The sequence below is a fragment of the Augochlora pura genome, chromosome 7 (genome assembly GCF_028453695.1).
Source record: "Augochlora pura isolate Apur16 chromosome 7, APUR_v2.2.1, whole genome shotgun sequence".
NCBI lineage: Eukaryota > Metazoa > Arthropoda > Insecta > Hymenoptera > Halictidae > Augochlora > Augochlora pura.
The window spans coordinates 29,461,614-29,482,905 of record NC_135778.1 but is presented as its reverse complement, the minus strand read 5'-3'; the positions used below and the strand labels follow the sequence as shown (position 1 = coordinate 29,482,905).

Here is a 21,292-nt window from a genome sequence, read left to right as displayed (position 1 = left end):
GTCAAGTGTTGGCATATCGATGACCTTCAGAAAATACTCTCAAGTCGTAACCTCTAATTATACTCGGCCCTGGGCACATTTCAAATCACACTATTTGAAATATCATTTCAAATAATACGTTATTTTATTTTACAGCTATTTCTAGGCCTATGATCCTTTATGAAATAACGCTATATGAAATACTACTTCAAATAACTTGTTGTTTCATTTTATAATTATTTGAAATAATTACTCGAAATAATTATTCGGAATAATTATTGTAAATAATTATTGGAAACAATTATGAAGTTAAAAATAACGGCCGCAACTGACAATCTGCTTTAAATGCTTTGAATAAGTGCTGCGAAGATCTTATAAAATGAGATCTTTCTGTCCCTTATTATTTCCAACATTGTTTCCATCGGCCAGTTTGAAATAAAGGCACAGCGAAATAATGTATTATTCGAAATCGCTTTATCTGGAACGAATCGATATATTATTTTTATCTTGAAATAACAGCACGATCAATTATTTCAAATAATTATCTTTTATTTTTATTTCGAATAAAATTTGCCGTCGCCGTGCTTTCGACCGAACGTCTGCGCACGTGTGTTGCGCAATATGCATAAACCTGAATTTCCTTAACCCCAAATTGTCGATTTGTTTTATCAATATTAAATTCTGACCTGCGCCTCCTGAAAAAAATACACTATACATCTTGACTACTCTAAGAATGTTTCTTTAACCATAATTGAAGCTTCGCCAACCTTTTATCGAACGTAAAAAAATTAAAAATTGCTATGCATAACCTCTGCGGTTACAAAAGGGCCAGACGCGATCGCAAAGTTCCGCATAGAAAATAAGTTCGGGACTCGATGGCATGGATACTTACGTATATCTATACGTAATTTCGATTTAAACGGTGTAGCAAAGCATTGACAATACGTTTTGTACGTAAACGCATCCCGCGCTGGAGACGTAGGTTAAAAAATCGATTGAAAGGTAGTATGAATCAATATTTACTCACCGTTCGGCGATTCTTCTTTCGGAACGTCAGGGACCGGTCGAAGATGCACAAACTGTCCAAAAGACGACCTCAAACTGATTCAACATCGTCACAAGAATTCTGTAACTGACAACAAAGCGATATAGCACGACTAACGATCGGCCATTGACTTGCATTGACTTCTGGGAGGGGGTGGGTCATCTTCGATCTCTCGTTTCAGATCTCGTTCGATCTTTTATAATTGATCGTTTTCTACAGATTCTTTGGTTATGAACGCTTACTTAATGAAATGAATGATGCTTAAACAAACACCTCACATAAATTTCTAGCCCATCTCGCAAAAGTCAATACAAGTTTTAATAAACGGTTTACCTAATTATCAATGAAACAGGTGTTTGCCCGTATGAATAAATTAATCAAATGAAATGACTCAAATTAGATTAATTCAGGCGAAGAAAGGCAGTCGTCTGAAAAGTGGTATAAACATCGATAATTCTTGAGATCGAAATTACACATACATTGGAGAGCAATATGGAGGTATCGATCGAGGTCCCGCCGGGATCGATCAAACCGAAAATTCTTGGATCGGGATCACGGTACGCCGTGGTCGTCGTCGGCGGTGGGATTACGAGGAAGTCAGAAGGAAGTCGGTGAAGGCCCCACCATTTTCCCCGGCATTTCCCACTCGATTACAACGCTTCGATTATTTCCGTTCGCGCCATGCCGCGCGCCGCGCCGGTGTCCGTCTGTCCTCGTTCGCCGCTCGGCGTTCGTCGCGTCTCGCCGGTCCATTTGTCTCCGTTCGGCGGCGCATGCGCAGACCATTAATTCTCCTCCGATCCGTTGGTGGGGGGGGCGTGGCGGCAAGCATCCAGCGGCGGTACGCGGCTCGCGGCTCAGTCGCTCGGCAGCCTCGACACCGAACGGACGCGCGACCGATCGAGCCGAAGTCGCGTCTAAAGGTGAAAGGAAAGAATAGAGAAAGATACACAACATCATACATCGTACATACGTATATGCATATGCATATACACGTACATATATATCACAGTTTTATTCGTGTGCGTCCTCGAGACTGGAAAATCGGAGTGGTGTGTGTGGCTCTCTGGTGATACACACTCGGGTCGATACGATTTAAGAGGATATTCCGATATACGGATATCTCGCGCGCGCGCTGCCAGGAACGTTCCGAGACATATCGGATGGCATTTTCTGTACGTATACGGGATTGTGCACACCGTCGTTAGTGGATCAGATGGGATTTATGCGCGGATAAGGGAGAGAGACAGAGGCGGAAGGAACACGACACACGTGCGCGTGGTCGGCGGCGACGAGATACCTGTGGATGCCAGGCAACAGCGACGCATTAGGGCGCGGATTTCTGCCCGATGACCGCCGACGGCACTCGCATAAACTCGCCAGCCGATCCTCCGCACTGATATTACGCCGCGTCAGACGGTTCAGCCCGTGATCGAGGTAACGATCTATTCTCTCCTTTACTTCCTCGAGCGGTTTTATCGCTCGAGTGGCCCGACACCGATTTTCAACGCGTAAATACCGCGACGATTCCGATAGCGCTTATCTGGCCGAACTTCTTGGCCGTGCATGACTCTACGGAAACTTCACTCGGTCCGGTGTTTTTCGGGCACTCGCGACGGCGGGAGGAGATAAGGTGGAAGAGGAGGAGGAGGAGGAGGAGATGGTGGCGATGGTTACCGTTTCAGGTGGCCTTTGTTTGACCCACGTGCGTCTTTCCGCGATCGACAACCTGTCCGTGGGATAGGAAATTGCAGGTTACGTTCGTGTTCCTAGCTTAGCTGGTTTCGGAGATTGTGTTTTGATTCGAGTGGTGGGCTGCGGTCGAGTCAGGTGTCTCTGGCAGGAACTTTTTTTTACCGATTTCGTTTGTCAGTTAGTCACCAGTAGATACATTATCTAACAGAGATATTGCCGATAGCGAGAAATTGCGTTTTTCTTACCGGCGGGAAATGTTACACGTGTGCGAATTTTTCTGGAGAATCTGCTTCCAGAGACTTGACTCACGTTCTCGTTATGAATGAATACTATCGCACGGTGAAATTAATCGAACCTTTATTAATTATAGTATTTAAGGATCGTGTATTGTATTACGATAAGATTGTTTATATTATGGAGTCACACCTGGAATCGATAACATAACCGCGAAACTATAGATAGACGGCGATTTGAAATCGGCCGTCGGGAACAGGAAAAATGATTTCAACCGAGAAATTAAACGGCGTTTCGTTTTTCGTATCACGTTTCTTTTTTTTTTTATCTCATACCCGGAATCGCCGTGGAATGGTCATCTGTTTACCACGCTCCGGTGATGTTATCCTTGTTGCTCCGCTGTCTGTGCTGCTTTATATGCTTCCTTCGTTTTCCGGAAGTGGTAATAACACGTAAGAGACTGTACAAAGAAAACGCAAGGTAAACACGCGCCAAAGGACGCAATTATAAGTCGCTCCAAACGTTGCCGAGACAAAACGATGAGCCTGTTCAATCGAACCGAGGGAGATTCGCAAAAAATACACGATCATAGTTGTAACCGCGAGAAATTCTTATCTACAGCGGGCGCGCAATTCAAACGGGAGCGCGCGGTAAATAAACTCGTACGTCGCGTTCTCGTCTTAGCCGCATTTTTCATGCTACTCCTTATTTTTCTTTATATGCATTGTATACTGTATACATCTGATAGGTTACTTTCGCAGATTTCACGCGATTAGTCCTTGCTGTCCCCATAATCGATGTAAAAGCAATATTGCTTTTATATAAAACCACTCTCGAGAACGTCGACGACCGTCGATATTTTTCTTGAAAAATTCTAATCTCGGGAAGCTGTTGTATCTCGCGTGCTCGAGGAAATTAATCGCTTGGAATCTCGCCTTTTTTTTCTATTTTAGTAGCCGGATAACGAAAAATATTGCGAGAAAGAAAAAATCGTAGTCGAGCCGCGCAGAGGAAACAGGTTCGCGATGAATCAATGTTACAGGAAAATCCTATTGTCGCGTTCCTGGATAATCGTCGAGGAAAACCGGCTTTTCCGAGAAATTTTTCAATGCGATCGCCGGCGCTGTTTTACCGACCGAATTGACGTATGTATCCAGGTTTCTCGGCAGGAAAACCTATTCCAGCAACAATGCTCGTCGGAATTTTCGCAGAGAACGAAGCGTATATCGTTTCAAAAAAGTTGCTGCAGCCTCGCGAATCTAAATGCAGAGCAGCCCTTTAGCGAGGACTAATAAATCTATCGTCGCTATTCATAGCCAGTTATAATAGCCGGCACTATTTCCGTAATTACGTTGCGATATAGTTTAAATAAAAAGTAACCCCGTGACCTTTCGCACCATGAAAATGACGTAGGCCGGCATGAAAACAATTATGGACATCGACGATCTGATGTGCATTTTACACAACTGGTTTCTGATTTTTTCTTATACAATTCCAGATATGATAAAAATGTTTTTGTCAGAAATTTTGCTTCATTCAAACGTGCGTTAGAATAAGAATCGTAGGAAGTTTAAATCAATGCAATCTTGCCGTTGTTATAAAACAATATTCTTGTTTAGAGATTGGTAGCTCTGGCGTTAAAATCGATACTGATTTTGTGAGAAAAAATAGTGCACGCTCGCAGACTCGATTAGCTCGGAAACACTGTGCGTTCTAGGAAATCGTATTGCACCACATTCCCCACTCAGTTTTTCGCGCAGTCTCGGCCTGCGGCGTTCGTTTCAGCCTAACGAATACCGTTTGTCGTTTTACACCCGGTACGTGGGTGTCCCGCAAGAAAAAATTAACCTCTCGGCCCTGTATCACTCAATTTCTAACTGTACGAGGAATTTCTATGGTCCCCCACCGCCGTCGTCAGCCTCTTTCTCCCACACGATGCCGCGCGTAGGCGCGGACACGTGTGTGCACGCACTAAACGCGTACACGCACACAGGCGTGCGCGCGAGCGCGAACGAGCGACGACCAAGCGGACCGACTGTTGCTTACGCTCCTTGATCGTTATTCAGGAAGTTGCACGTTATCATTTACATAACACGTGAGCCCGAACAAAATCATGCATAATTCCTTCCTTCTTAGCGCGGCCGTGTTACCGTTTTTCTCTCTCTCTCTTTCTCTTTCCCTCTCCTTCTCTCTCCCTCTCTCTCTTCTCTCTTCCCATTTTTTCTTTTGGTTTGTTTCCACTCCGCGGAGAAAAACGGAATTTTTCACCATCGACTCGTGAAACTTGTTGTTCCAGCTCGCGCCACCGGCCTTTCTCGAAAAACAACACAGAAGTATCTTTCGTTCGTTGCCATTTTCTTCGGAAATCAATTTCAAATTAAATAATAACGGAGGGATAATGTAATTAACTTAATCTTTATCGCTGAGATTTATTGGAGGAGGCAGTATATTTTTCAGAATAAATTCTCAGTTCGAGGGAAATTTTCAACGAAATGTGATTGTAAATAAATGGTGAATATATAGTTAATAAATGGTAAAAGAATATAGTAAATAAATAGAAAATGATTGGCGAAGCTGGCGTTAATTCGCGGGAGTCGATCACGTTAATTCAGAGGCGAGAAGTTTCAGATTATTCTTCTCCTCCCCCACGTTTTCTACGGCAGCAGAAAGGGTGGGGGATGGGCTGATAAGAGCTCGAACGAAGTGGAAGGAACAGGAAGTGGGTGTTGCGTGGCGGGAGGGAGAAGAAAGCCTTTCGAAACATAATTCCGGCCGGAAGAGACGGGAACCCGGAAGCAAGGGAGGAAGCACTACGCTCTCAGAATGCCGACGGGGGTGGAAAATTGTGTTCGGAGCCCTCCGGGGAAAAGTCGATCGATCGTTAAGATCGCAGACGAGGTGTCGACGTCGAACCACCTGCGAATTTCGCCGCCGACACTCCCTCACAGTTTTCTGTCGGCTCTCTCTCTTTCTCTCTTTCTTTCTTTCTTTCTTTCTCTCTCCGCTCGACTGTTCTCGCGAGCATCGTTCTGAAATTTTTGCTAAAAGTTTTACAAACATTTCGACTGCGAAAAAGGAAAAAGAATTCCGCTCGATCAGTTTCTAGAACGAAGGGAATAACGAGACGCGTAAATGAATCCGCTTATCGAGATTTTATAACACATGGAATATTTGTCGTTATCGCTGTTTGACCGACTTAGATGAAAACGTAGAAGAATGCTATTATATTTTTTGTTCGGCAATGCAGTCGCTTTTTTGTGTTTTCTCCTTTACAAGGACGGGAATAGAGTCTGCGAAAAAAACTGCTCAACATCGATATGAATTATTACTTACCGTCGTTCGTACAATTACATAAAACAAATTCGTATCCGCACTCCAAACATTAGTCTTCTTAATCATTCCCAAACATCCACGGTATTCCTCAACGAGATCCGTGTTTCCAAGAAAATCGCGAAACTTATCTCTGTTTGCTCCGCCAACGATTTACGCAATACTTTGTTTACCCGGACACCCTAATTTCGATCACGTAATTGCTGCGAAAAATATTCGTTAGACTTAGATAGACACTACTAAAGAAATTATTTGCTGGCTATCGTCTACAATTTTTGCTATCTAAAAATCTTTCAGTAGAAATCATTTGCTAGGATTTGTATAATAAAATAGATATTATTTACTAAAAATCATTTCTTAAAAAGAATCGTCAGAAATTCACTTTTTAGAAATTGTTGCCCGATATTTTACTGAACACGTTTGCCAAAAACGGTTCACATTGACAACATTATCCAAAAATGTTTGGCAATAGTTTCCAAAAATGTTTACTGGAAGCGTTTAGCGAAAACGTTGGCCGAAAACCCGTTGATCCGGGTCCAGTAAATTTTTCGAACCAAAATGTCGGCACGACCGAGCCACCCCCACCCTCCCCCGGCCGTGGAACCGGTCCGAATCGAAACCGGAAGCGCGGACCTTGGACTCGTCTCTTTTTCGTCGTCTTTCTTCATTCTTTCGAGAGAAGCGCCTCGATTCGATCTTCTTCCCTCCGTCCCTTCCCCCGCTCTTTCTCGCTCCCTCCTCGTTGGACCGGCGTCCCTCCGGCTTCCTTTTCCCTTTCCTCCGGTTCCCGGTAAGCCGTCTCATGGATAGATGGTCCTTCCCTTTCCCGTTCGACCGGTTAATTCCGAGAGGGAGCAAAAGGAAGCAGACGCTCGCGATAGATGGCATCCGGTTCCCCTCTTTCGAGGAAAACCCGAGGAGGAAGTCGCGTTTAAAATACCTTCCAACGGCGACGTATCCGACCAGTCCCTGTTCCTCTCCCTTCATCCTTCAGGACTTCGTCCTTTGTCTCCCGAACGCCCTTACACCGCCCGCGCCATTTTCGTTCCCGATACGCGACTCTGCGGAGATCGTTCGGACCCGATGGGCACCATAGGGGGGGGGGGGGGGAGATCGAGCGCGTTAACGGGCCCGGTGAGACGCAAAGGGGACAATCGGACCAAATCGAAGAATTTACGTATTTTTAATCGTGTATTTTAATCGCGAGAACTGTACACTCGATGGAAACGTCTCTTTCCGCTTTTAGCGTAATTAATTGAAAATAATTTAACAGTGTCCTTAAATTCATTTAATTTTGTATTTGATACGTTTATTTGAGTTTTCTATTTGACTTGTTCGTCTCATTATTCGACCTATTCATTTGTGTTATAAGTGCATACAAGAAAAGTAGCATAAACACCTGTCGTATCAAATCAATTTCACGATTAATTATTTAACGATGATATGATTGCCCAGGTTAGCGGACAGCGAAGATGCAATTGTTCCTTTAACGTATCTTATTTTGAATATTCTGGACGTCCCTATCGACGTATCGATGAATAATGCATGGATTTTTTCATAGCGTTGTTAAGGAATTTAAAGTACAAGTGTCGCGGGACAGATAAAAATTCGTGAATATATTATAATATACAATCGGCTATGAAACACATTTCGCAGACTGCTCGAGACGCGCGTCACTCCTCTTCGGTATGTCACCGTACTTGATACCTTCAACCCTTCGCAGTAGTGCGACGACTATGAAGTGCCACAAAAATTATTGTTACGTCGCAAAATAATTGTCGCATTATAATGTTCATTTACATCGAACCGTTTGCCGTACTTTGACGAGTCTGACAGCTAATGGAGATTTCCAAGAAGAACTTGCTAAGTGTGAATATTATTCCGCTCTTTTAAATCCGAAATAAAATTCTGCTCTCTTGTCATTAATATTTAAACAGTCAACTAGATGCAGCCTCAGGATAAAAATAAATTTCCCTCCTCCTTAAAAATCATTGCAATCGAAAAACTTCTGCTCATCGCGACTGTGAAAACAATGGCACGACAAGTGGTTAAAGGTAATTGCAAAAGGGGTAACTGTTGCATGAATTACAAGACTCGGTTTTATATGATTAAACCGCACTAATGCATATACAATGGATATCGAAATAATAATAAATAATAAAATGGAAGACTATCTTTGATTTAGAGTTAAAATGCCTTCGCGTACAAAGGATTAACGATGTCTAGTTACGTTTCGCTAGTCGGTCGACTCATCTGGTCGCAACTGTGTCATCGAAAAATCCTCTCGTGCTGTTACGGAGCAGTAAACGTTGTTTCTGTTCAATGGAATCGGTTTGTTGATCAATTAAAACGGGTGCGTCGATGGCACCCGACGCTTTTGACATCGCGATCACGGTGTCGCCGCGAGACAGCGGTGGGTTTGGCAGGTATCGAGCGGCTGGCAAGTCTGTGTTTATAAATACGGGATGGAGGAAGTACCGCAATAATACCAACGGCTAGAGCCGATCGTTATTACCGCAATATCGAGCCGCCAAAACCGACGAGTGTTGCGAGAGAGAGAGCGAGAGGACGAGAGAGGGTGGTAGAGAGAACACCGCGAGAAGCTTTATTTGCTCATTACGAAAATAATCCGCGCGACTGCCATCCGAATTTTCGGAAGCAATGCCACTAATTTTGGAGCCGGCGGCGTCAATTAAAATGTTCGAGTCGTCGCGGTTCAATTATTTTAAGCTCGCCTCGCGAACATTTTGCTACGAAGCTCGAAATATCTTTTCTCGCTGGTCGATTTTTCCCGACACTTTCGCCCGTGCTGCTGCAACCAGGTATGTCACTCCGTCGTGAAGAAGTCGAGATCGAAGACGTTCTACAAAGACGTCAACTGCATATCCGTGACAAATTAATCTATTACGAAACGAAATTCTCAACTCCGCGATCTCTTGACCACTAAACCGCGACGTCGTTCGCAGTGCAACTTCAGCGATTTTTTCGCAGATGTGTTCTCTAGCGCGAAGCGAGTTTTTCTTTAGTTTCGATATTTTTCTGCGACACGTGTTACAGTCACGTTTACTAGGTTTATTTATACGCGATCCAACAACATTGGCAAATTTGTTGGGTTTTAAGAAATTCAATACTGTGCCGTCGGCTACTGCGAGACATAAGCAGGATATTCCAGAATAAAAATCGTCGTCGTCTCTCGTGTCGGACAAAAATTAAATCAACGTCTATATGAAATTAGTATAGTGCATTATTTATTTTTCAATGAAATTAGTATAGTGCATTATTTATTTTTCAATGAAATTAGTATAGTGCATTATTTATTTTTCAAATGTCCCAATATTAAATTACAACAACGAGATGCCTCATTGACGATTTAAAAATATAAAACAGCTGCATTTAGTGTTCCGTAAAGCCAGCGTTGAACACTATAAGTCCGTTGTCCGGCTTAGACCGAGGAAGGCGACGATAGGGGGGAGGGGGGAGGGGTCGAAGGATGGATGAGAATCTCTGCGGAGGCACAAAGAGAGCATCGGGACCTCGAATTCACGTGCGTGCAACTAACGCCGACCGGAAGTCGATAAAAAGGCTGCTTCACCCTCGTCACTCGGCAGCGGCTCCTCCTCATGGGAACCAGCCTCTCTTCCGTCTCCCTTCGTTCCTCTCTCGTTTCTTGTCTCGTCTTTCCTCCACCTCCCTCCGCCGCCTCCTCCTCCGCATCCCTCTCAGCCCGCCCTCGGCTCGGGAGAAAAGGCTTCTTTCAAGTGGCCCAGTAAACTTGAAAACCATCCTACGAAGATGCACTTTGCTCTCCAAAGGTGTTTCTTTATACCGAGAGATGTCTGCGAGACAGTGAACGCTTGCCTGTTACCCCTCCTCATAGTTTATTTTGCCTATGGCGTCCGGCCACAGTGTAACGAATACATTGGGTAAGAAAAGAACGATTTTATTTCAATCCCATCTGTATTCGATGCGTTTAATTCTGTTTTTTCTTAACATTATTTCTGATATAATCTTTTACATACGTAATTGAGTAATGTATCGACGAATGATATAGCGATCGAGAAATATATACATGTAGATGTTTGAATATATTTGAACGCAAATAAATGACTAAGGGAGAAGGAGAATTTGTAGCAAATTATATTTAAATAAAATTACAATATGTGCAACGAATTTTCTAACATGTATGCGACAAAAAGTTACACGTGCAACAAATGTCGTGTAACAGCAATAACAGGTAGCATTCACTGTACTAGTTTCGATGGCCATCGAATTCTTTATTCTATTATTACGTTTGCCGTTTCAGATAACAAAATTACAGGAAATAAAGTTGGAATACCGAGCTCTAGATAAGCGTCGTTTAAGTGTCAATTAGTTAGCACGTATATTTTTTAACTGAATTCCAATCGAAATGGCTGCGAACGGTTCTTCTCTTGTTCCAGTGGCATTATGAATACTTACTCTTATCTATAAATTTTGCAAAATATAGTAGCACTGAATTAATCTGAATAGAATTAATTTCGTAGAATATTTCCAAGAATATATCGTGGACCTTCGTAGATTTTTAGATGCGGTAAAATTTCGTCCACAAAATCGAAATATTCGATCGAGTCGATCGGTCGATTTCCCGAGCGCACCGGGTATGTGCGCGTGGCCGTGCAGCGATCGAGGGTACGCCAGAGGGCGGAGAATAGTGACCACGTGTGTTAGCCAACTGATAAACCTCTGTTCGACGACGTGTCACTGACCCTCTCCCGTCCGCTCTATCGGCTCGTACGTGTCATATTTTTCTGAGGTTGCTACGACAATTTTTTCACCGCGCTTTTCCTCTTGTTAACTTCTCGCCGGAAACTTTAACGAGGCTCTCCGCTGACTTCGCACTTCGAGTTCACTTTCTCGGGCTGGAAAACTGTTTAAAATTTCCCAGCGAACTACTCCCGACGTTCTATATATCTACGAATTTTTAAACCGAGAAAAAAAAATCGAGCTCGACCACGCCGTGAACTTGATAAGCGCTCGCCACACATTGTTGGCCCCACTTTGGAAATTTTTTGCAACGAAACTGTGAGACTGATTATTATCGAACTCGAACGTAAATTTGAGCCTTTCATTGGACTACGTTCATAAATTTTCTGATCCTCGGAAACTCGAAATTCTGATTGCTGCAATGTCGAATAGAGCGCATTATGGAAGCTACGAAACACTCGTGCTTCGAAAGTAATCTTTCGGAATTCTGACTGTAATCTTATAATGCCATTGTCCGCCATTATCACGAGGAAAGTATCAGCTGATTTCTTCGGAATAAAGTCAGTTATCCTTAATTACGATAACACAGAGGCGTCAAGCTACTGACTGCTATCTGGCCACGATGGCGACAAGTCCAGAAGGGTACCAGCAAATGGACGTTGATTTGCTTCGTGCGCTTCGCCCCAGCCCCTCTCCCTCCCGCTGTCTCTCTCTCTCTCTCTCTCTCTCTCTCCTCGCTCTCCTCTCTTTTTCTCTCTTTCGTAAAGGAGAACGAGAAAGCACTTCCTTGTGAGTTGGCGAGAGCGTGACGTAAGCGGACGCGCGAGCATCGGGTTCACCGACCAACTCAAGGTCGCGGAAACCTGACTTTTCCTTTTTCTCTCTGTGACGTATCTTCGGTTTTGCCATCCTCTATTTTTTTGGCACGTTCGAAAACTATCCACCTCGATTAATCGAGCAGGCAACAGGCCATAAGTCCAATCATGCATCGTCAAAATTAGCCAAGCCATTGTTCTCGAGAAAATATACTGCTCAGAAATTGGCCAACTTTGACCATCGATAACTCCGCGAAAAATCATCGCAGAATGATGACGATTCTTTCAAATTAAAGCTTGAAACCTCTACTATAAAACAGTATTCGTGAATTTTATTTCGTCGCACTATCGCCAATGTAACCCTTTAAATGCGAAGCCATGTTTCTCACAGCGAAAATTGCCAAGTTTGACGAAATGCACAGACTTTGCAAAAAATTTTCCGAAGATACCGTTTAAAGCCGAATAAAGTTCGATCGTTGCTCTTCAATTTGAAAAAGACTAGACCCGGCTGCGATTTTTTCTCGCAAAGTTACAGCGCTTTAAAGTGACCCTTGCTTTTTGACAGGTAGGGATTGAAAGGGTACGGTCGTGAAAAGGGCTGCTTTAAGGTGCTCCGAGACATGCAAATTAAGAGTATCTTTAAATCTCTGGTATCTGCAATCTGGAATCGATTTTCTCCTTAGACAAAAGCCGAGTTTCTCCCCTGTAACTGGCACAACGAAGACGGCGTCCGGTCTCCGTGAACGATCGCGGCGCGGCGTGCAAACGCGCGGAAATTCGCCTTAGGCGCGAGGTTAAAAAAGCGGTCGCGGTATATCGCGAGGATCCGGGGTAATCATGCACGGCGCATGCGCGATAGATCGTTACGCAGTTCGAGCGTAACGTGAATTATGGCGGAGGTAAACAGAGTGCACCGAGATCGGAGAAAGTCTTCGACTGTTTGCGGGCTCCGCAGATACGCAACCGTTATTATGTAATTTTTTCGCAGTCTCTGTCCTGTACCTATAGACGGTAGACTGCGAAATTCGAACACGTGCGAAATTCTACATGGTTTCCTCATTTTCCGATGAAATATTTACTTCAACTGCCGAATGAAAAATCGCGATGTTAAAAGCTTCTCTGTAAAACATTGTTTTATTCAAACATCTCTCGTATTTCCAGCCAATAAAAAATGAAATATTAATGAAACACTCGCTGACGCTAATGTACACGCTCATATTCGATGAGAATAATTCTTCTTTTCATTGTCGTATTGTTCCACGGCTGATTTAATTATTATTATTATTATTATTATTATTATTATTATTATTATTATTACTAGCTATAATTGTGTCTATCGTTGATTTAAGTTATTAAGCGTTCCGATAAGCGATGCCCGATATTTCATAACGTTATCATAGCGTTTGTTATTTAAGCATATTAAGTAATAATTGGTGGCAGTATGGGAGGAAACAGCGATGGCGTCGGTTTCGTGGCATCAATTGATAACCCAGTGCCGCGGGCATCTCGTAAACAAAAATCGCCGACATGCGCAGTGCTCGCGAAAATGTTTTCAATCGATACTGTTCGTTTTCCATGTATTATTTATTACAGCAGAGCAATATCAAAAAATCCTCAACGGATTTGCCGAACGATTTAAATTTATTTCGCACACGCTATTTTTTTTATCTAACGTGGAAGTCTCGATCCTATTTTTTTTTTTAGCTAGGCAACCAATCGTAATTTTCTATATTTTATCAAAGCAAAAAATCGATATATTTCACAGTCGACCATAATTCATCTAAATATAAAATCAATCCAATTTCTGTCGAGGTAAAAAATCAACTCTATCCTCATCAAGGTGAAAACTCAATCGTATTTTTATTTCGAAAAAAATCAAGCATTGCGCTATTTCGGAAAAAGATCAATCGTATTTTTATTTCGTAAAAGATCGATCCTATATTATCTGACGTGAAAATCAGTCCTGCTTTTATCTAGGGCCGAAATCAAACCTATTTTCTCCAGGGCGAGGTGCAACTTCGGTTTTATCTATGGTAAAAATCGACCGTGTTGGAACCGGACAAAAGATCCAGCCCGGTTTCGTCCAGGTAAATCATGGATCCCGGTTTCATCGTGGACGAAAATCAGCCGAACAGAAATTTTCGCCGAGATTTCGTCGGCTCGTAAAGAATTTTAGCGAATCGACTTTGGCCCCCAGAGTTTTCGGAAGGTAATCTAGAGTAAAAGCGACGCGCGGCTGGCAGTAGCAGATGATAACGATGCCGCAACGGGGCGCTAGACGAAACCCGTTATCGTCAATATCTCTCTGTTATCGATGAATCAATAGCGGATTGCTTCAGAGCGTGAACAGAAATTCGAAACCGCGAGAGGCGAAGATAAAGCGAGAAAGAGAGAGAGGGAGATGAAGAGAGAGGGAGAGAGGAAACGGTCGAGCACCCGGAAGAAAAGAGAATTGACTCCTCTCCGCGCGATAAATCTTAAGTCTTCGTCAAGGATCTTCCGCCTTCTGCCGCGCTCCGGCCAGAACGAAAGCGCACTCGACGGACGCTTTTACACTTTTGACGGTGTACCCGTTTTAATTAATGCTAAACAAGACCGGCCGAGATGGAACGGAGATTACCATTTCCGACGGAACCCGTTCCCCTCTATTATTAATGATTTATGGATTACAAGGAAACCTGACGGGGACGATAGATCTCTCGATCCGCGCGACCGTCCGCGTAACCGGAAGTCCTCCGTGTTATTTCTTCGATTTCTTACGGCTCGCTTCTCGATCGCTCCTCAATCTTATCTCCGCGATGCCTCCGCGAAGAGGAACAATCTTTAAACGCCGATCGAAGAAGTTAATAAAGCTCCGTTGAAAAATGTTCAGCCACCCGATGTGTATACTGCGCTCAGCCCGGCGAGGTTAATAACAGCGGGAATTTAAAATGTCCAGTGATAATTGCAAAGGGATCCGTGCGGCGATGTTTGCCCGCAGGAAGATCGTTCAAGCGGTTTCTTGCGTCAGGAACGACTTCCGGCATGATTTCCTCCTTTCGTTGGCTCGCTGCGACCTCCGAGCCGGAAACGTCTGTCCCGGATGATCGATCGTTCGCGGCTCCTTTCGTTATTCGCGATTTTTCTGCCCGGTGCCGAACGCGACAAATTATCTCCGGTCATTCCTCGGACGATTACGTCATTTTCCCACGATATTTCGCCCCTGGATATCGGAAAACTCGCTAGGTAAATCTCGGTGTCCCTAGGAGTCGAATAAACGGTCAGGAAATTCGAAGACAACAGTCTAAAGCGAACCTTTATGTTTCTAGTGATCGGATGAACTTCTAGGATGTTTATTCGAAAAACTGGTTGTTTCGTTTCGGTAGCAAAGTAATGTTTAGAAGACGTTGAAATGGTAGGAAGTTTAAATAAATCCCGTCTTGTCGTCGTTATAAAATAGTTTACATTAGTCCTGTTTAGGACTCGGTAGTTCTAGTATTAATGGACATGGCTTGAAGCGAATACCCTAAACTCCGTAAGAACCTCGGTATCCCCGGGAGCCGTATAATCGTCCAGAGAATTTATTTCAAATGGATTTCATTTGATATCCGAGGCAGAGTAATTTTTAAAGAACGCCGGAGGTAAAAATCGGTTGGAAGGCGGATCGGTCTCGACGTGTCTTGGGTATCCCAGTCTCTCTTTTCTCCTCTCACGGCCCTTCCCTTTCCCTCCCCCTCCCCGGTGCCCTCTCACCGATCCCCGGAGAGTTGGTACATGTGGCGAGCTTCTCGAATGAGGATTTCCTGGTGCGAGACAACGGCACATCGACCTTCGCATGCCAGCATCTCTGCCCTTTACCTCCTCTCGGACTGTGTCCCTCTCCTCCTGCCACCGCGCATCTTCTCTCTCTCTCTCTCTCTCTCTCTCTCTCTTTCTTTCTCTCTCGCTCTCTTCGATAGTGTTCTCCACACTGTAACAGTTTAATTATCTGCGTTAATCGGTGGCCAGTCGATGCGCCTAAGTGATTAGGAAACCCCCGGGATCCGAAGTTGGTCGATCGCTTAATTGCCCCGCGATGGCGACGACCGCCGTCTTCGATCTGGGAAATTCCCGCCGATTTTGTTTATCGTAAAATTTCATACGCGATCGAGATCGTCTGTATTGCTTATCGCGCTTTCGTCATATGTGGGAGTATTTAACAGTAAACCCACCATAGTTCCTGTTTCGACCGGTTTCGCATCTTTTATTTTAAGATCGTTGACGTTGTAAAGAAAATGATCGAATAGATATTTTAACTATGGAGCGTATTGTAATAAAGGTGGTGAAATATTTAATTAAAATCACTCTCGTCGTTCTTATAATATTAAGAGAAGTTAAAACACCTCTTCCGACACGTACGACTTAAGTTATTAGATCGAGTCATAAATAACTTCCGACACAGCTTGGTAGAATCTATTGTTCGTATCTACCCGTTATGAGTCACCGGGGATAGACGAGTTTTTGTGTTCGCTAAACAGGCAAGGGTTCAACTTAAATAAAATAATATAAAGGACAAGATAAATGTCTATTAAAAAGACAGAAATTGACTCGATTATTAGTTAGCCCGTCGAATTACACGGGCAGGTCGGATCTTAGAATTTCGACGTCGCGTGATTTCTCGATCCCGTGGAATTCTTCACCGCGATCGAGGCGATGGGGCCGTGTTCCTCGTTTTTTTTTTTCTTTGCACGAGGAAACAGGATACCGGCCACGAAAGGAACGGAAAGAGAGGCTGCGAATCGGCGGAAATAAGTTATGTAAATCCACGCTTCCTGCCGCCTTTCATTCTTCTACCGCCGCAGTTTATGCTAATAATCGTTCCTCTTTCCTAACCCGGCGCGGCACCGTCACCGCCCATTCGATTACCGTTTACACGCGCGCGCTTTCTTCGCCGTGCCCCGCCGCAACGGGCCGTAGAATTTGAAAATCTTCCGGACAGATATTTCGGCGGCGCGCCCAGGTAATTGGTCGGTGGACGCATTGTTGCCGGGACGGCACCGTCCGCCGGGGGATTACCACACCGGCGGCCGACGCTCGACGAATTCCAATTAATCGCACTCGATCGGTTCTGATTTCAGAGAGGAGAACATAGAAAGTGGGACGTGTTATGAAATTGTTGCCGACGATCCAACTGCCGCAATTGCCGCCGGTCTCGGCCGGGGGTGGAATGACGGGGATGGACTCTCGGCTGCCACCAGGCATATCATTGCCTTTCAGCCCCACGGACCTGCTCTGGCGATACGGCCCTGCCATGAATTTCCCGCCTACGCATCCGCCGCCCAGTCCGTTTCTCGATTTCAAGACCCATCTACCGGCCAGTCTAGGTAAACAGACCCATACACCGTCTGGGGTCCGAGACTTCGTACTTTACAGTGTCTGGAGTCAATAGGATATACATATTGACCCTTAGATCCTAATTAAATGTTAAATAAGCCCGCCCCGCTGGAAATACGTAATAAAATAAATAAATAAGATGAAGAATAAACACTATAATATTATTACAGCATCGGACCCCCGGCTATGGTCCCGAGAAGACGTCGCGACGTTCCTGCGGTGGGCGGAGCGAGAGTTCGACCTGCCCCAGTTCGACATGGACATGTTCCAGATGAACGGCAAGGCCCTGTGCCTGCTGACAAAGGCGGATCTAGGTGAACGGTGTCCAGGCGCCGGTGACGTTCTCCACAACGTGCTGTCCATGCTAGCCAGAGACTTTAGCCAGCTTCAAAGGTGTCTTCCCAGCAGCCCGGTGACCCCGACGAGGCCGTCGGCGTACCCGCTGAGCCCTCACTCGCACCCGCCCACCCCCACATGGACCGAGAACCCGTACACCGCGAACTTAGCGTCTCTGATGTCCGCGAATTCGGTGACGCTGTCGCCGGCACCTTCGGTGGACAGCCAGGCGGGTTCGCCGGGTCACACGGAGGGTACCCAGAGTCAGGTGTACAAAAGCGACTCGGACGAGGACAATCAGCAAGCGGCGAACGGGAGCCCTCCTGCCACGCCCACTGCCCTCACCGCGCAAAGGCTAAGCGAGGTCTGCGTGAAGGACCAGCCCAGCCCCACGCTCACGCAACCCATGATGCCTCTGACGCCCGGTGCCTTCAGGACGAACCCCGCCAACACGGCCAGGGAATTCTTCCCCAGCGATTCGCCCGAACCGAATACCAGTACGTCTTATACTGATATAATTAAACTGCGAATCATACGCGTTTATGACAAATATTGATCGGTAAAGCATGAAACACAGATTAGGCACAGCTGAGAGTGTCGATGCATTAATTCCAACTCATTAAAATGATTTAAGGAGGGAGGAATTTTACACTTGGCTCTTCAAATTGTTACAGACAATTTTTACTTTGCATAAAGATCCGCAGTCTAGTGATAATTTAATATGCTCTCTGTGGGTTCGTTGACATTTGATTTACGGTCTGCTAGAAGCAGCTGTTTTATATCAGTTCATAAGTCATTTATTCTGATACTGATACGTGTATACTAGTGTTAAATTCGTGAAAGATATTTGGGGTAGGGTTACAAAGAGATAGGTGGTGCTCAGTTAAAGCGTACGAGACTGGGACTTATTTTGGGGTAGATATAGCTAGAGCCGAGGCGGCTAAGTCTTTTATAGCCGAGGTGCCTAAGCAAAACGCCAAAAACTAAGCTAGATCTAAGATAGCTAGATAAGGGTAGCTAAGTTAATTTCTAATTGTCCCTTCCATTGCAGATGGTAGACTTCTTTGGGACTTCCTGCAACAATTGCTGAACGACCCGTCGCAACGGTACACACACTATATCGCGTGGAAAAGTCGAGAGACGGGCGTGTTCAAGATCGTCGACCCCCCAGGATTGGCGAGGCTCTGGGGCATACAGAAGAATCATCTTTCCATGAACTACGATAAGATGAGCAGAGCGCTGCGGTATTATTATCGCGTGAATATTCTACGGAAGGTTCAAGGGGAGCGCCACTGTTACCAGTAAGTCTTAAACGTTTGTCAGCGACGTAAATATACGAGCACGCGCGACGTTTAAATGTATTCGAGAAACGATATTGGAGTGTATATTTAATAATGTTTTGTATGCTCAGATTTCTGCGGAACCCGACAGAGCTGAAGAACATCAAGAACATATCGCTGCTGCGTCAACAGATGCGGATAAAGTCGGAGCCGGAAGAGGAGGGCGGAAGTGGCGTCGAGCCGGAAATCGATATGCCGACGGACCTCTCGATGTCCAGCATGAGTCAGCCGTCGAACGAGCAACAGCAGCAATCGCAACAACAGCAGCAGCAACAACCTCTATCTCTGCACGATCCACCGACGAAGTACAGGAGTCACGCGTATAATCTGGTGAAGACCAATCAGGAGTCGGAGGAGAGGAAGTGACGCGAGTGCTGATTCGACGACGTGTTATCAATGTTGGCAGCTTCGACGGAATGCCTACTGGACGCGTGCTCGTGAACAGTCTCATGGAATTGTGGTCGAATAGATCCGCTATGAGTGGATCGAGTGACGTCACCCGGGCGAAATGAAACAGTGTTCTCGCTCCGGAAATCCCGAAACCGGTGGACACTAAGATTCCTCCCCAGAGGGGAACGCTGAGAAAAGACTGACGACGACTGCATTCTGGAGATTTACGGAATCAGCTGTGCACGCGCCGCTGAAACTCGCGCCGCCATTCAAACCGGCTGGCCCGAGTGTCGCTCCATCTCGACGGCCGAGCTTTTCGGATTGAAAAGACGGATCTTTCGGTCGTTCTCGTAGAGATTGTTAGTCGATACACACCGGTTCGACACGTTGGGCAAACGGACGTTCTCCTCGGGCCGATTCTAAATCGGCGAGGGCCTTCGACGCGGTCGAATTTCCCACGCCTCGAACCGTAAGACGATTGGCTGCCTGCCTGTCAATCGTCGTGCCGCAATTTTTTTCCGGAGACGCTTCGGTGAAGCTGAACTTTCGCGGATATTCCGCCATCTGTTCTTTCGTTCTGTTCTACCTTCTTTTCTTTCTTTTATTTCTCCCTCTTTCTTTTCCCCCCATTTCTTTTCTTCATCCTAGAAAGAAGACACGTGCGCGAGTGTGAAAAACGGTTTTTCGCTTCTACAACGAACTACATACGATTTTTAGAAGGGGCTTATATAGAGCGTTATCGACGAAACGTACAAAAACAAGCGGTGGTCGGGAAACGATCGAGGTGTTTTTTTTTATATATATATATATATTATATATATTCCAAAGTTGTTCTGTGATGTAACGTTTAGCTCGAAAGTAAATTGTGGCCCGGAGCGGGATGCTTGGTTGTGCGACTAGAGATTTTTTTTTATTTCAGTGTTGGGGGAGGGAGGGGGGGATAAAGTCGAACGCAGGATCTCGATGAAACTTTGGAAGGTATAGCTTCTATGAGAATATTGATTACAATTGGTTCTTTCATGAACTATGAAAGTTCGAAAAATAATTCACAGAGCAACTTGTGTATTCTTTGATAAGGAGCCGTTCTCGTGAGTCGATTTTCGATGTCTCTGTTAGTTTGACCGGTGTATTAAACGATAGCATTTCTTGTTACTTGTAATTAATATTAAAACGTATGGAGATATCCAGAATCGGCGGCTGCGAATGGATCGCTTATTAAAAAGCACACAACTTTGGCATTTACACCATCCCTTTAACTCCAGTAGTTTCCACGATATTTATACCGTACATGGTCTAGTAAGATTTCGCAGGGACAACCCCCAATCAAAGTTCCACGAAGATCCGCTGATGTGTTCCCTTGGAGAAGGATCCTTTTTAATCGCAAGATCCATCCTGTAAATACCTGGATTCGATAAAACTGTAGAACGCCGGTTTCCCGTCGCACCAACTCAGTTGTGCCAATCTAGTATCGTCGGTAATTATAACGTATAAGTGGCAGCGTTTTAGTCGGTTATCTGCGAACAAAAGACGCGAAAGAGAAAACCTGACCATTTTTCGTCGCGGGGACACACCACCGGAAGTGTGCGCGACGAGTCGTTGCGAGTATGTTTGAAAAAGACGAACTATAAAAAAAAGAGAGACAGAGAGAGAAAGAGAGAAAAAAATGAAAAGCGCGGTATATAGTGGACTCTATGAAGCGGCAAAAAAAAAGCGTAAGCAAGTAAATAAATAAAGGAGGAGAGGAGAGAAGAGTTTTATGGAATTCGGGGCCAGAGTTATATATATAAATATATATGAATATAAATTTATGTATAAATAAATCTCTATATATATTATATATATATATATATTTTACTACCGAAGAGAAATTTATATTCGAAATTTCTATGTTCGTTGTCGATGCGATTGTGGTTCACATTCCTCGCCAACGGACCCTAGACTTTCAAAGCGAACATAATGAAAAAAAATGAATGAAGGGAGCAGAATAAACATAAAGGAGGACAGAGAAATTATAACTAGGGACCGAAGGCGCG

The 21,292-nt window shown here is 44.6% G+C and overlaps 1 protein-coding gene across 1 annotated transcript; it reads left to right on the top strand.

Moving 5' to 3' along the window:
- Positions 1 to 1,875: 1,875 nt before the first annotated feature.
- Positions 1,876 to 20,167, top strand: Aop (ETS variant transcription factor anterior open). Its single transcript, XM_078185369.1, has 5 exons — positions 1,876 to 2,461; positions 16,938 to 17,183; positions 17,364 to 18,026; positions 18,581 to 18,830; positions 18,941 to 20,167. Exons 2-5 carry the CDS (start codon positions 16,967 to 16,969, stop codon positions 19,233 to 19,235), a joined length of 1,425 nt encoding a protein of 474 aa, XP_078041495.1. The 5' UTR covers positions 1,876 to 2,461; positions 16,938 to 16,966; the 3' UTR covers positions 19,236 to 20,167.
- Positions 20,168 to 21,292: the final 1,125 nt, after the last annotated feature.

Bases quoted from the DNA above. Each gene is read 5' to 3' on its own strand.
- Aop (XM_078185369.1), top strand. From the start codon at position 16,967: ATGAAATTGTTGCCGACGATCCAACTGCCGCAATTGCCGCCGGTCTCG. The intron at 17,184-17,363 runs GTAAACAGACCC...ATATTATTACAG, and splicing joins CCATCTACCGGCCAGTCTAG to CATCGGACCCCCGGCTATGG. The intron at 18,831-18,940 runs GTAAGTCTTAAA...TTGTATGCTCAG, and splicing joins GGGGAGCGCCACTGTTACCA to ATTTCTGCGGAACCCGACAG.